The sequence below is a fragment of the Crotalus tigris genome, unplaced genomic scaffold, assembly GCF_016545835.1.
Source record: "Crotalus tigris isolate CLP2741 ecotype Arizona unplaced genomic scaffold, ASM1654583v1 scf7180000019700.414542, whole genome shotgun sequence".
NCBI lineage: Eukaryota > Metazoa > Chordata > Lepidosauria > Squamata > Viperidae > Crotalus > Crotalus tigris.
Window position 1 is genome coordinate 123,366 of NW_024097669.1, and position 13,494 is coordinate 136,859.

At 42.9% G+C, this 13,494-nt stretch overlaps 1 protein-coding gene across 4 annotated transcripts in view; it reads right to left on the reverse strand.

Moving 5' to 3' along the window:
* Positions 1–13,494, reverse strand: part of LOC120317578 (centrosomal protein of 72 kDa-like) — a 261,314-nt gene that overhangs the window by 77,499 nt on the left and 170,321 nt on the right. For 3 of the 4 annotated variants that reach the window (XM_039364264.1, XM_039364263.1, XM_039364265.1), the window contains one exon: positions 7,307–7,433. The exons of the other annotated variant lie outside the window; for it this stretch is intronic. In XM_039364264.1, coding sequence (XP_039220198.1) covers positions 7,307–7,433 — 127 coding nt within the window. The remainder of the gene's footprint in view (positions 1–7,306; positions 7,434–13,494) is intronic. 4 annotated transcript variants of the gene reach the window in all.

A 13,494-nucleotide genomic window follows, 5' to 3' on the forward strand; every position in this document is an offset into this window, starting at 1 on the left:
CCAACTGAAAACCTGCCAGATGTTGGGATTTGAGAGGTCAGATTCCTCAGGAGAAGAGATGGTGGAGACACGTAACCACAAACCTCAGTGGTCAATGGGTGTTGGAAAGAAAGGCAAGTGGGAAAAGAAATCAAGAAAGGTGACCCTGAGATGGGGGGCCAACCAACCAGAATGGACGCAGGAGATCGGGAAATCCCTGTACGCAAACGAAGAGGAAGGAAGCTGGGCACCGCACTCGAGCTGGATCCTACAGAAAGCTATCGACCTGATGAAGAGAACCCTCAGCTCCCTAGGAGAGGAGAATTCTGAGCCCTACGGCTGCAACTGGAGAGACACTGAGGGGGAAGTGGAACCTGCAGCCCCAGGGACGTCCACTGATCCAGTAGTCCCCACTCCCTGCCAACCCGCAGATGGCGATCTGGAGGGAAGACTATACCACCAACAATGAAGGCACCTGTCCATTCAAAGACTCCTGCTGCTGGACGTGAGATTCAAGGGGGAGCCGACACACTTGGGAGTTTTCCTAACCCAAGTCCTCAGCTACATGGAGGAATACGGGCAGCACATCCCCAGCGACAAAGCCATATCCGGATTGTGCAATATGCTCTGGACGGGCCGGCCTCAGATTGGGTGGTGAACTTGCATGACTCCAATGCCCCAGAGCTCAACAACTTCAACCGTTTCATGTCTTCTCTGAGAAGGCAATTTGAGGACCCCCTGGCTGATCACAAAGCCCGCGAAAGGATAAAAATGATGAAGCAAGGCAAACGCCTGGTAGCCGAATATACTCAAGAATTCTGGGCCATTGCCAGCAAACTGAACTGGCTGGAAGACATCCACCTTAGCCATTTCAAAGATGGACTAAACTATGACCTATACAAGGCTTGCCTGCCCCGAGGGGACCCACACCAACTTGATGAATGGTACATCCTGGCAGAGGAAACAGAGATTGACCTACTGCCGAGGAAAGCAATGGAGCTGGTCACCGCCTGAATCGACACGTGAACCAGTGAAACCATTGGCTACGGCCAAGAAACAAATGGGTCTTTCAGGTGTGGGAGAGAGGGGCATTGGGCTGTAGAATGCTGTTCGGAAGCCCCCCAGCACAACCCAGACAGATCACTGGCCAGCAAATCTGGGAAGTCTCCAGCTAACCCAAAAGAATCTGCCATGAGAGTAGTGGAGGCTGTGGAATCCCCTACCTCTGCTCATCGGGGGGAAAGAACTCCAGTCTACACTGAGGTGGACACCTCAGATGACAGCCCGGAGGGCGAACCCCTGGTAAGTAGACGCATCGCACCCATCCTCAAGACAGTGACTATATTAATTCCACCCATGCTCGAAGCTGTCAAGGTGAAAGCCTTAATAGACTCTGGCTGCACCCGCTGCCTCATTAGCCCGATGCTAATGGGAAACCTGGGCATTCCGTTGAGGAGACTGGACCAACCAATCTCATTTGGCCAGTTAGATGGGACCATAGCAGGGGGATGCCAGAGCTACCCTAGCCACTTTACCAATCCACCTCTCCCTGGCAAACATGAGGAAGACATAACGTTTGTAGTGACCCCAGGCATGGAATGCCCGATGATACTAGGGATGGAATGGTTAAAGAAATGGAACCCTTGGGTGAACTGGAGGATGGCAGAAATCAATTTCCGAAAGGGGATCCTATAGACTTAAAACCCCAAGGGGATCTACCAAAATTAAGAACAGAAAAAGCATCCACGGGAGAAGAAAAGTGGCTACCAGAAATACTAGAGAAATACAGAGATCCTGCTGAAGTTTTCAGTGAGGAGAGGGGGGGATAAGCTCTCCCCCACTGACCCATGGACTGTGCCATAGAATTCAAGCCCAGAGCAAAACTCCCAAAGCCCAGATTATACTCCATGAGCCCAAAGGAGAAGGAGGAAATGGAAAGAAAAACCTAGAAAGGGGGTTCATTGAACCAGCCAAGCCTAAAGTGGCTGCTCCGGTCCTCTTTAGAGAGAAGAAGGACTGCTCTTTATGCTTATGTGTGGATTATAGGCTCCTAAATACAATCAATGAAAGCAACCTATACCCTCTACCCCTCATGAAGGACATGTTATCACACCTCTCAAAAGGATTTTTTTTTTACTAAACTAGATCTAAGGGAAGCTTACTACCGCATGACAATTAAGGAAGGGGATGAATGGAAAATCGCATTTAACTGCCCAATGGGGTGCTACCAATTCAAAGTCTTGCCATTTGGATTACAAGAGAGACCCGCAGTATTTATGCAATTGATCAATGAGGTACTAAGGGAACACCTATTTAAGGGGGTTCTGGTTTACTCAGACGACATCCTTATCTTCACCGAATCAAAAGAGGAACATGTCAATCTAGTCAAAGCGGTTTTAAAGAAACTGCAAGCCACCCACCTATATGCCAAACTATCAAAATGCAAATTCCACCAGGAAAGAATAGACTACCTAAGTTATTGCAAATCCCCACATGAAAATGGACCCAGAGAAAGTCAGATCAGTATTAGAATGGGCACCACCTCGCACAAGAAAGCAACTGCAAAGTTTCCTGGGTTTTCAAACTTTTACCGCCAATTCATTCCCTCATTTACCCAGATAACCCTGCCCCTCATGAACTTACTAAATACGAAGGGAGCATCCCCAGTAAAACCTAGCCAGCTATTAAAATGGACAATGGAGTGCCAAGCAGCGTTTGAGAGATTAAACAGACTCTTTACTGCCAAACCAGTACTGAGGCACCCAGACATGGATAAGCCCTTCGTAATACAGGCGGATGCAAGTGATGTGGCAGTGGGGGCTGTATTATTACAAGAAAACGATGAAGGGGTATTGCAACTCTGTGCGTATACATCCAAGAAACTCATGGAAACAGAACAGCGCTGGCCCGTGTGGGAGAAAGAGGCATATGGGATATGTTGGTCATTACTCATGTGGCGCCAGTTTCTTGAAGGCAATAAAGTCCCTTTCCAGGTGTGGACAGACCACAAAAATTTGGAAGCCTTGAAAACACCCACAAGCTCAACCCTAAGCATCATGTCAGAGCCCCGAAGCTATTAAAGAAGTTTCATACAGAGTATCCTAACAAGCCAGACTAACTTTTATACCTGTTTTGTTTTCTTTACAGGTGGATCTCTCTTATTTTTAAGGGGGGGCAGGATGTCAGAATCCAATTATATTTCCTTTCTATCTATCTTCTCTGATATAAAACCAATTCTTACTTTCTTCTGGATTCTGTCATACTACAGAAGGGGAGGAGAGTAAGCATGGGGATTTTATGACTCCCATTTCCTTCATTAACTACAAAGTGACTGGGTGTTGATTCTCTTTGAAAGGACTAACCGTAACAATGCGGCCATCGCCTTTCATCCTATTTTCTCAGAAGTTCTCCTCTTTGCCGGCAGTGAGGGAAAAGGGGGGAAATGTAACATCTGGGATCTGGGAAAAGAGAGGATGAGTGATCGTGCCGACGGAGCGGACTGATGGATTGAATCGCCTGGAAGAACTGTGGGATGGGGGCTGCTTGGGAACACTTTAAAACATTGAATGGTGGGAGAGGATTCCCCAGATCTTATCTAGCATGCCTGCAATCAGTTTTTCTTAATAAAGATTTCTGTTGAAAGAGTTCTGTCTTCTTAAGATGTAAAACTGAGGTGGGTCCTTACACTTAGCTTACTTTTAGGATGAATTAGTATATTCACTTGATAATAAATTCTTATTAACATTGATATCCAAAACATAAATAATCAGTTTTGACAAAAATATCAATAAAAAATGAAATTCAGTAAGAATCTCCTTAGCTGAAGGGATTCTGTGAGATCCCAACACCAGAGCTTATCTTTCAGGAGGCTCAGAGAAGAAGCAAAAGTTCAGCAAACTGAACTTGTTTATTAGTTAAAACTGATTTTTTAAACAAGGAAAAGTATCTCCTTATTCCTATTTCTACAATAAATTCAATATTAGTAAAACTTGTAATGATGATTTGTATTTTAGTATATACTGAAAGATTATAGTTATAGGTGCATATACATACAATTTTCATCCACGTGGTTTTGCTCAGGTCTTACTCTGTTGAACAAAGAACTTAGAAGATTTTTGAAAACTCTGTATCTGAATGAGGTTACTACTGCTTGATTGCAAATTCTTCAGAAATTATTTCAGTATTATAAGTAACTTTGTGTAAACAACTAGAAATATCAGATTAAATATTTTTTCATATTTATAACTTTTCTATAAGAATAAATCTGTCAATTTTCATTTCCAAAGTCTTCAAAAGAATAACTGTTTAATTACGTACTAGTGCAGTTATATTGACTGAAAATGACATGTAACCCATATGCAAAAAGGCAGTTTATCTTTCTCTGTCTTTTGACAGACTTTCAAGATGTTGCTTATTTCCCATGCTCCATCTATTTCTTAAATCAACTTCAGAAATTCCAGTTACAATTGGAGGAATTGGCAAATGGGATCAGGCTGGTTCTCAATCTGTCGACTATGGTCACCACTAGCTCTAATTGGTTGTTCCCCTGCTTCTTATCCTTCCTGTCTAGAAATAACTAGTCTTGCATCCTGGCTCTTGTATGGATTAGTTTACCAGTGTCTGAAGTTATAATACCATTTTATATTGTGCCAGTGAGAATACCCTTACAATACTGTATTCAGTTCTGGTCACCATGATACAAAAAAGATGCAGAAAAGTGCAGAGAAAAGCAACAAAGATGAGGGGTCTAAAGACTAAACCATAGAAAGAACAGTTAAGGCAACTAGGTATGTCCAACCTATCAAAGAGAAGGATTAGAGTCACATGTTAGCTGTTTCCAGTACTTGAGAAGCTGTCACAGAGAAGAGGGGGTCAACTTTCCTTAGAGAGATCCAGCTCCTTAGAGAGATCCAACCTTGAGTTAAGGAAAAATTTCCTGACAGTAAGATCAATTCATCAAGTATGCCTCCTGAAATCGTGGGTGCTCCATTGCTGCAGATTTTCATGAATAGACAGAACAACCATCCAGTTTGCATCATGGTGTTGCAACCGATAGGAAATGGGGCTCCACTTCCCACGGTTGATTTTGTCCTGCCAGGCATCTCTAAATGTGTCTAAAGTCACCTCGGAGAGGTGATGAACAAGGAGGGGACTCTCATAGATCACAGAAAGATGGCAGTTGATCCAAGTGATCCAAGGAAAGCTCTCCAAACTGGCAGGAGAAAGGCTAGCTGCATCTCTGTGGCTAGCCCTAGCCATCAACAACCGAACAAAGAAAGCACCAGCATTACCAGCATTTTAAACAAGGTGCATGGAACTGGGTGAGAATATTAATTCTTTCTCTACTACTTCGATACTAGACTCCCTGGATAAGACAAACTCCCATAAAGCAAGAAATTCCCAAGTGTGAGAAGGAAGGGGATTTTGCCCCACCCTTCCAGAGAAATAAAAGCAGCGGGTGAATTTTTCTTGGGGACAAAAACAAAGAAGAATGCAATGCCAAAGTGGAAGTACTACAAAGACAAGCTGTGTGTTGACAAACTGTAGAACTGAGAAAACTGTTAAGGGTTTTCTCTTTGGAAAGAATATTGGGATGAAATTCAAGAAACTTTAAAATGGAAATAACTGTTTGCTTTAAGCATTGGAAAATGGATATCTGAGGACATTTAGTGGTGGGATACAGGTACAGCATCAAGCTTGTTGTGGCTAGGGTGGATCTGGCACAATGTCCAGACATAGATAAATATCTAGCTTCTTTGATCTTCAGTCAAGCTTTTACCTCAACAGAGAACAGCTGGCAACAGAGAAAAATATTTTGGGTTATTCTTTGCTTGGTGGAAGTAATAACTGTTTTGAAATTTGCTGACTATCTTGCATTACAAACATCGACTGAACTTTAACCTTTGATTTTCTGCCTCTTGGTTATTTTTTACCGGGAGGTGGGACTAAAGGATTGACTGTAAGGAGGTTGGACCTTTTGGATTACAAGCATTGGTTGACTGAATCGTTTGGATTCCTGGACAGAAAAGTTGTGACAAAATGCCCCTTGTTGATGGTGGAACTATATTTTGGAACTTATTGGATTACAAAGGCTACACATAAAGATTATAAGAACTATATGAGATGATTTTAAATCTAAATCTAAATTTAAGTTGTATATTATTGTATTGATTATAAGATTGGTCCTGTTAAACAAGACTAGCACCTGGCAAAAATGAGTGCTCTACACTTAGCTAAAAGTGGTTAAAAAACACCCCAAGTATCTGCCTCTGAAGCCCCCAATCTGGTACACCAGAGACAAAGAACTGATAACTTCCAGAAGGAAATGCAATTTATATTGCAATCAATTCAAAAGGCAAGTGAGTCATAAAAAAAAATACTCAAGAAAAAACCATGAAAAAACTAAAGAGAATTTGAATAAAATAAAATAAAAACCTAGGGAATCCCCAGAAAATGACTACAAAGAACAAACAAGGAACCAAGAAAGTAGAAAATAGAATAGAAGAAACTGATCCAAAGACAGAGAATATAAAGGAAGGAAACTACAGACTGGCACAGACAAAAGAAAAATACTGAAGACTTAGAGAATACTGAAAATGGGAAAGGCACACCATCCCTCAAGATCTCAGAATATACTCGAAAATAAGGAAGAAGAAGAAGAAGAAGCATTAGAAACTGGGTAACAAGAGAAAAAGAGAAGCTGAGGGAGGAGGAAAGTTGGAACTTTTCAATGAATATGACTGGGTTGAACTCCCCCTCAGAAATACCTTACTTAAATGGTCTTCCCCACTACAAAGAGTACCCATAAAAACAGAGGAAACATTATTTGATGATTTAAATACACAGATTTGGAAACCTATCTGGCAAAGGAAGAAAGCTAGAGTTAGGCTAAAGAAAATAGAGGACTTGATCCACTGGCTGGGGCCCTATATTATAAAATAGATGTTTGAATATGGCTAGAAACAGATAACCTTTAGATATTAAAATATTATCATATTTAGAAAGATATGATTTATATTTAGGATGGTGTACTTTTCTATGAGATGGGAAACATGAAAACAACAGGATGGCTCTCAATAAGGGAAGCTTTTATTCACCTTAATGTAATTACTGTTGAGAAAATCATAATTTATGAAGATATTTTGAACACTGAAGGGAAAACAAAATACCTTGTTTTCCCAACTCCTATTTCCAGTTGTAAGGTTAAATAAAATTTCTAAGGCTCAAGATAGTTGACTCTCATTTGACACAATCTTCTATTCTGAACAGATTCCAACAATTCAGACAGTGAAAAGGTAATTCAAATAAACATTTTCCCAGAATTTACCAGTAGTCTGTAATGATGCTGTATCAGCAGTATCTGAAATCTGAATGCTTTCTTCCACTTTGAATTTATGACTGTTTAAACCTTCTTTTTCTTTCAATAATTTATCTAAATGTTGCTTCAATATATCCTAAGTTAGGGGAGAAAGGAAAGCATATGAATACAGTTAATTTTGTGGCTCATTAGAAAAATAAGCTGAAAATGAAAAAGAATCAAGTTTAACAGAAATAAATGAAAAAGTCTTCACTTAGGAAACAAAATTCAAATAAACATATTGTGCCTACTTTGCACTTCAGCCCAATGAGACAAAGGAAACTAGCTCTACATTGATTGGCTGCCACTGCTGTCTTTCTGCCCCAATCCCTGAAACCACTCATTCAAACCAGCCACCCAGCAGTAAGCAGAAGGCATCGGTGGTGCTGCCCAAGCTGGGACTAAACAAGGCCTGCACAGACGCTGGCCTTGTGGCAGGAAAGTATATACAAATATAATTGGCAGGCTATATACAAATATAATTGGCAGGCTATATTACATTTGTAATGTGAAGATTACCTACACAAATTTAGTCCTAGCTTGAGAATGCTCCAACACTGAAAGTTTTAAAGAAGAGACTGGATAGCCATTTGTCTGAAATGGTGTAGGGTTTCTGCCTGAGCAGGGGGTTGGACTCGATGATCTCCAAGGTCCCTTCCAACCTTATTATTATTGTTATTATTGTTGTTGTTGTTGTTGTTATTACTGTTGTTGTTTTGTTGTTGTTATTATTATTAAGTTCCCAAGCTAGTTTAACAACTGAATAGGGAAGTTTAGACTACTCAGGTTCTGAAAGGTACTTTAAGGAAAGAGAGAAACTCTTGATTTATGAATTCCCAAAAGTTACTTATGACCCAATTTTAAAGTTATGGCTGTTGCAGTACTCCTGCTGTCATGTTGCATAAAATTCAGGCAGATTGCCTAACAACTAACTGCAGAGGCCTTGCTGTGCTCCCATCTATCTCCACACCAATCCTGTCCTGTGGGTCCCTACAGACTTTGGGCGTGCTTGCCTGCCCCACCCACTCACTTACTTTCTAAAGATCTCCAGAGCTGTGGATCTTGTATTGGAGAAAGAGAGCAAGTTGCCTTGCCCCATTGCATCTCTAAGCTGCAAGAGCACAGCCCATTCTCATGCGTTCTTCAAAGCCTCAGAAAATTGCACAAGAATAGAGGATGCTGTTATGGGTTTTTGAAGACTGCAGCATTCTCCAAAGCTATTTCAAGAACAAGGACCTTGTATGACCCACAGTAGCCTGTTAACAGAAAGAGACCAACACCTGAAGATAAGAGGCAGATTGGAGAAGCAATGTAGTGCTTCATCACAGGGGCAATTGTGCCTTAGGAATAAGCACAAGGTGGCTTTTTTGAATGGTAATGGTGGCACTAGGGCTGAAGTCAAGGACTTTAAAGCTGCCATTTACTGCTGCTGTTTAGGATGGCCTAGATGCAGGGAGGGGGAGAGAAAGATAGAGACTTCTTCCACACAACTGCCCACCTTGAACCATCATCTTAGTCCCTAGGGAATGGACCTACTTCCATCTTTGCACAAAGCTTCTGATAATTCTACTGACTTGTTATTTCTAAGAATTTGATTGTGCCTTCTTGTAATCAATTCATGCTACATTCAAGTTGGTTGTAAGGACCCACCCCACTTTGCATCTTAAGAAGACAGAACTCTTGGAATAGTTCTTCCAACAGGAATCCTTTATTAAGAGAAAATGGTTGCAGGCATGCTAGACAGGACTTGGGGTCCAAGCTCTCCCATTCAAGGTTTTAAGGGGTTCCCCAGTAGTCCCACCCAATCAACCCCCCTTCCCAGTGATAGTTTCAAGTATCACAATTCCACCCCGTTTCTTCTTTCTTCCGTCTGGATGGAGACTTCAGATAACTACATGAAAGGCAAATACTCTTCTTTGTTAATGCTAATGTTCTCTGGTGTTAACGCTTTGAGGTTACAATAGGTTACAATAAACACACATTCAGCATTCAGCTCTTTGAAGTCTACTGAAGGAAGTGAGGGCCATAAAGCCCTTTTGTTCTCCCCCTTCTCTCCCTCTTATGGCAGAATCCAAAGAAGGCAGAATTGGGAGTTTCTATATTTGATAATTAAAGATGAAATATGATTGGATTCTGACATCCGGCCCCTCTTAAAAATAAGAGAGATCCACCTGAAAGAAAACACAAGTATAAAATTTAGTTAGGCTTGTTAGGATACTCTGTGTGAAACTTCTTCAATAGCTTTGGGGCTCTGACGTGACGTTTAAGGACCCACTCATTTTGTGAGGCAGGGAGGTGTTTCCAGGCAACTAGGTACTGAGTTGTTCCATGATATCTCCTAGAGTCAAGGATCTCTTTTATTTCGAAGTGTTGTTCCCCCTCCACCATGATTGGAGGTGGTGGGGGGGGGATTTTTGGCCGTAGAGGTGACTGATGCTCTCTTTTCAGCAGGCTGCAATGAAAAACTGGGTGTATTTGCCTGAGGTTTTTGGGTAATTCTAATTCTACTGTTACTGGATTTATGATCCTTTTAATTGGAAAAGGTCCTATATATTTTGGTCCAAGTTTTTTACAGGGCTGTAGGGACTTTAGGTATTTTGTAGATAAGTACACCATTTCTCCTATAATGAATGGTGTAGGCTCAACCCTTTTTTTATCGGCTTGTGCTTTGTATGCCCGCCTAGCTTCATCTAGTGATTTTCTGACTATTGGCCAGGTGTTTTGTAGGTTTTCCATCCATTCTTTCAGTGAAGGGATCGTTGGTTCTTTTGGGGTTAACTCTGGCATAGGGTTGAAACTTTGACCGTTGGCTATTTGAAAAGGAGTGTAGCCTGTGCTGGAGTGGACTGCATTATTGTAGGCAACTTCTGCAAAAGGAAGTAAGTCCGTCCAATCACTCTGTTGGAAATTTAAAAAACATCTCAAATATTGCTCAAGTACCGACTGGCACCGTTCCGCTTGTCCATCTCCTTGAGGGTGGTGGCTAGATGTCAATCCCTGAGTGGTCCCTAAGAGGGATAAAAATTCCTTCCAAAATGCAGACGTAAATTGCACTCCCCTATCAGAGATGATGCGTTGGGGTGCCCCGTGCAATCTGTAAATGTGCTGGATGAAAAGTTTTGCTAAGGCCTTTGCAGTGGGAATTTTTTGGCAAGGGATAAAGTGCACCTGTTTGGAAAATAGGTCCGTGACTGTCCAGATAACAGTATTCCCATTGCTTTCAGGCAATTCCACTATAAAATCCATGGCTATTTCCCTCCAGGGGGCTGAGGGACTTGCCACTGGTTGTAACAGCCCTGGCGATTTCCCTTGCAACCTCTTTGCTGATGCACAGGTTGGGCAGCTGGCAACATAACTTTCTATGTCCTTTTTTATTGATGGCCACCAAAATTGCCGTTTAATTAAGTGTAAAGTTTTTACAAATCCAAAATGCCCTGCTGATTTTGTGTCATGGCAAAGTTGCATGAAAGTTAGTCTTTGAGTTGTTGGTATATATAACTTTTCCCCTACCCAAGGCAATCCGTCTCTCATTGTGCACACATGTTTGTTTTTCTGGAACCAATCATCTGTTTCCAAACTTTTTCTGAATTCAATCCCAGTTTGGCTGTCCAGTTGTGGTTTTATTTTGGCTTGGGTTCTTGTGGTTACTGGTGCTGCCAGTTGTGACTCTGCCATTATTGGTCTAGAGTCTGTGGTTCGTGCGCTGTTATATTGGGGCATGCGAGATAGTGCATCTGCCAGGAAGTTCTTTCTTCCTGGTAAATGTTTGAGCTTAAATTGGAATTGGTGAAAATGCTGGGACCAGCGGGCTTGTTTGGGATTGAGTTTCCTGGAAGTTTTCAGGGCTTCCAAATTTTTGTGATCAGTCCACACCTGGAAGGGGATTTTGTTGCCTTCCAGGAACTGTCGCCATGTGAGTAATGCCCAACGTATCCCATAAGCCTCCTTCTCCCATACGGGCCAGCGCTGTTCTGTTTCCGTGAGTTTCTTGGATGTATATGCACAGGGTTGCAATACTGCATCATCATTTTCTTGTAATAGCACAGCCCCCACTGCCACATCACTTGCATCTGCCTGTATTATGAAGGGCTTGTCCATGTCTGGGTGCCTTAGTACTGGTTCGGCAGAAAAAAGTCTCTTTAGTCTCTCAAACGCTGCTTGGCACTCCATTGTCCATGTTAGTGGCTGGCTAGGTTTTACTGAGGATGTTCCCTTCGTTTTTAGTAAGTTGGTGAGGGGCAAGGCTATCTGTGCAAATGAGGGGATGAATTGGCGGTAAAAATTTGCAAAGCCCAGGAAACTTTGTAGTTGCTTTCTTGTGCGGGGTGGTGCCCATTCTAATACTGCTCTGACCTTCTCTGGGTCCATTTCAATGCCCTGTGGGGATATGCGATAGCCTAGGTAGTCTATCCTTTCCTGGTGGAATTCGCATTTTGAGAGTTTGGCATATAGGTGAGCGGCTCGCAGCTTCTTTAAAACCGCTCTGACAAGTTTGACGTGTTCTTCTTTTGTTTCGGTAAAGATAAGAATGTCGTCCAAGTAAACAAGGACCCCCTTAAACAGGTGCTCCCTTAGAACGTCATTGATTAATTGCATAAAGACTGCAGGGCCCCCTTGTAATCCAAATGGCAAGACTTTGAATTGATAGCACCCCATGGGGCAGTTAAATGCAGTCTTCCATTCGTCCCCTTCCTTGATTCTCACTCGATAGTAAGCTTCCCTTAAGTCTAGTTTAGAAAAAATTTTCCCTTTCGATAGGTGTGACAGCATGTCTTTCATGAGGGGCAGCGGGTATAGGTTGCTTTCACTGATTGTGTTCAGGGCCCTATAATCCACGCATAAACGTAAAGAGCCATCCTTCTTCTCTCTAAAAAGGACCGGGGCAGCCACTTTAGGCTTAGCTGGTTCAATGAAACCTCTCTCCAGGTTTTTTTTTATAAATCTTTCCATTTCCTCCTTCTCCTTTGGGCTCATGGAGTATAATCTGGGTTTCGGGAGTTTTGCCCCAGGCTTGAATTCAATGGTACAGTCTGTGGGTCGGTGGGGGGGAAGCTCATTCGCCCTCTCCTCACTGAAGACTTCAGCAAGGTCCCTATATTCCTCTGGTATTTCTGTTAATCTTTTTTCCTCTCCTATGGATGCTTTTTCTATTCTTGATTCTGGTAGCCTCTCTTGGGGTTTTAAGTCCATAGGGTCCCCCTTCGGGAATTTGATTTCTGTCGTCCTCCAATTTACCCAGGGGTTCCATTTTTTCAACCATTCCATCCCTAGAATCATTGGGCATTCCATACCTGGGGTCACCACAAACGTTAAGTCCTCTTCATGGTTGCCCAGGGAGAGGTGTATTGGCAGAGTGGCTAGGGTAGCTGGCACCCCCCCTGCTATGGATCCATCTAGCTGGCCAAATGAGATTGGTTGTTCCAGTCTCCTGGATGGGATGCCCAGATTCCCCACTAGTGTTGGGCTAATGAGGCAGCGGGTGCAGCCAGAGTCTATTAAGGCTTTCACCTTCACAGCTTCGGGCATGGGGGGGATTAATATAGTCACTGTTTTGAAGATGGGTGTGATGCGTCCACTTACCAGGGGTTCGCCTTCCGAGCTGTCATCTGAGGCATCCACCGTCCCTGTGGTGTAGGCTGGAGTTCTTTCCCCTTGGTGAGCAGAGGTGGGGTTTTCTGCAATTTCCATCATTTTCATGGCTGTTTCTTTTGGCTTAGCTGAATACCCTCTGGGTTTGTTGATTGGGGATCTGTCTGGGTTGTGCTGGGGGGCCTTTGAGCGGCATTCTACAGCTCGATGCCCTTCTCTTCCGCACTTGAAACACCCCATCTGCTTCTTGGCTGTATCCGATGATTTCACCGGTTGGTGTGTCAGCTCAGGCGGGGGGCGGCTCCATTGTTTTCCTCGGCGATGCCTCTTCAATATGTCGATCTCTGCTTCCTCTGCCAAGACGTACCATTCCTCAAGTCGATGTGGGTCTCCTCGGGGCAGGCAAGCATCATATAGATCATAGTTTAGTCCGTCTTTGAAACGGCCAAGGAGGATGTCTTCTGGCCAATTCAGTTTGCTGGCAATGGCTCGGAATTCTTGTGTATACTCAGCCACTGGGCGTTTGCCCTGCCTCATCGTTGTTATTCTTTCACGGGCTTTGCGATCAG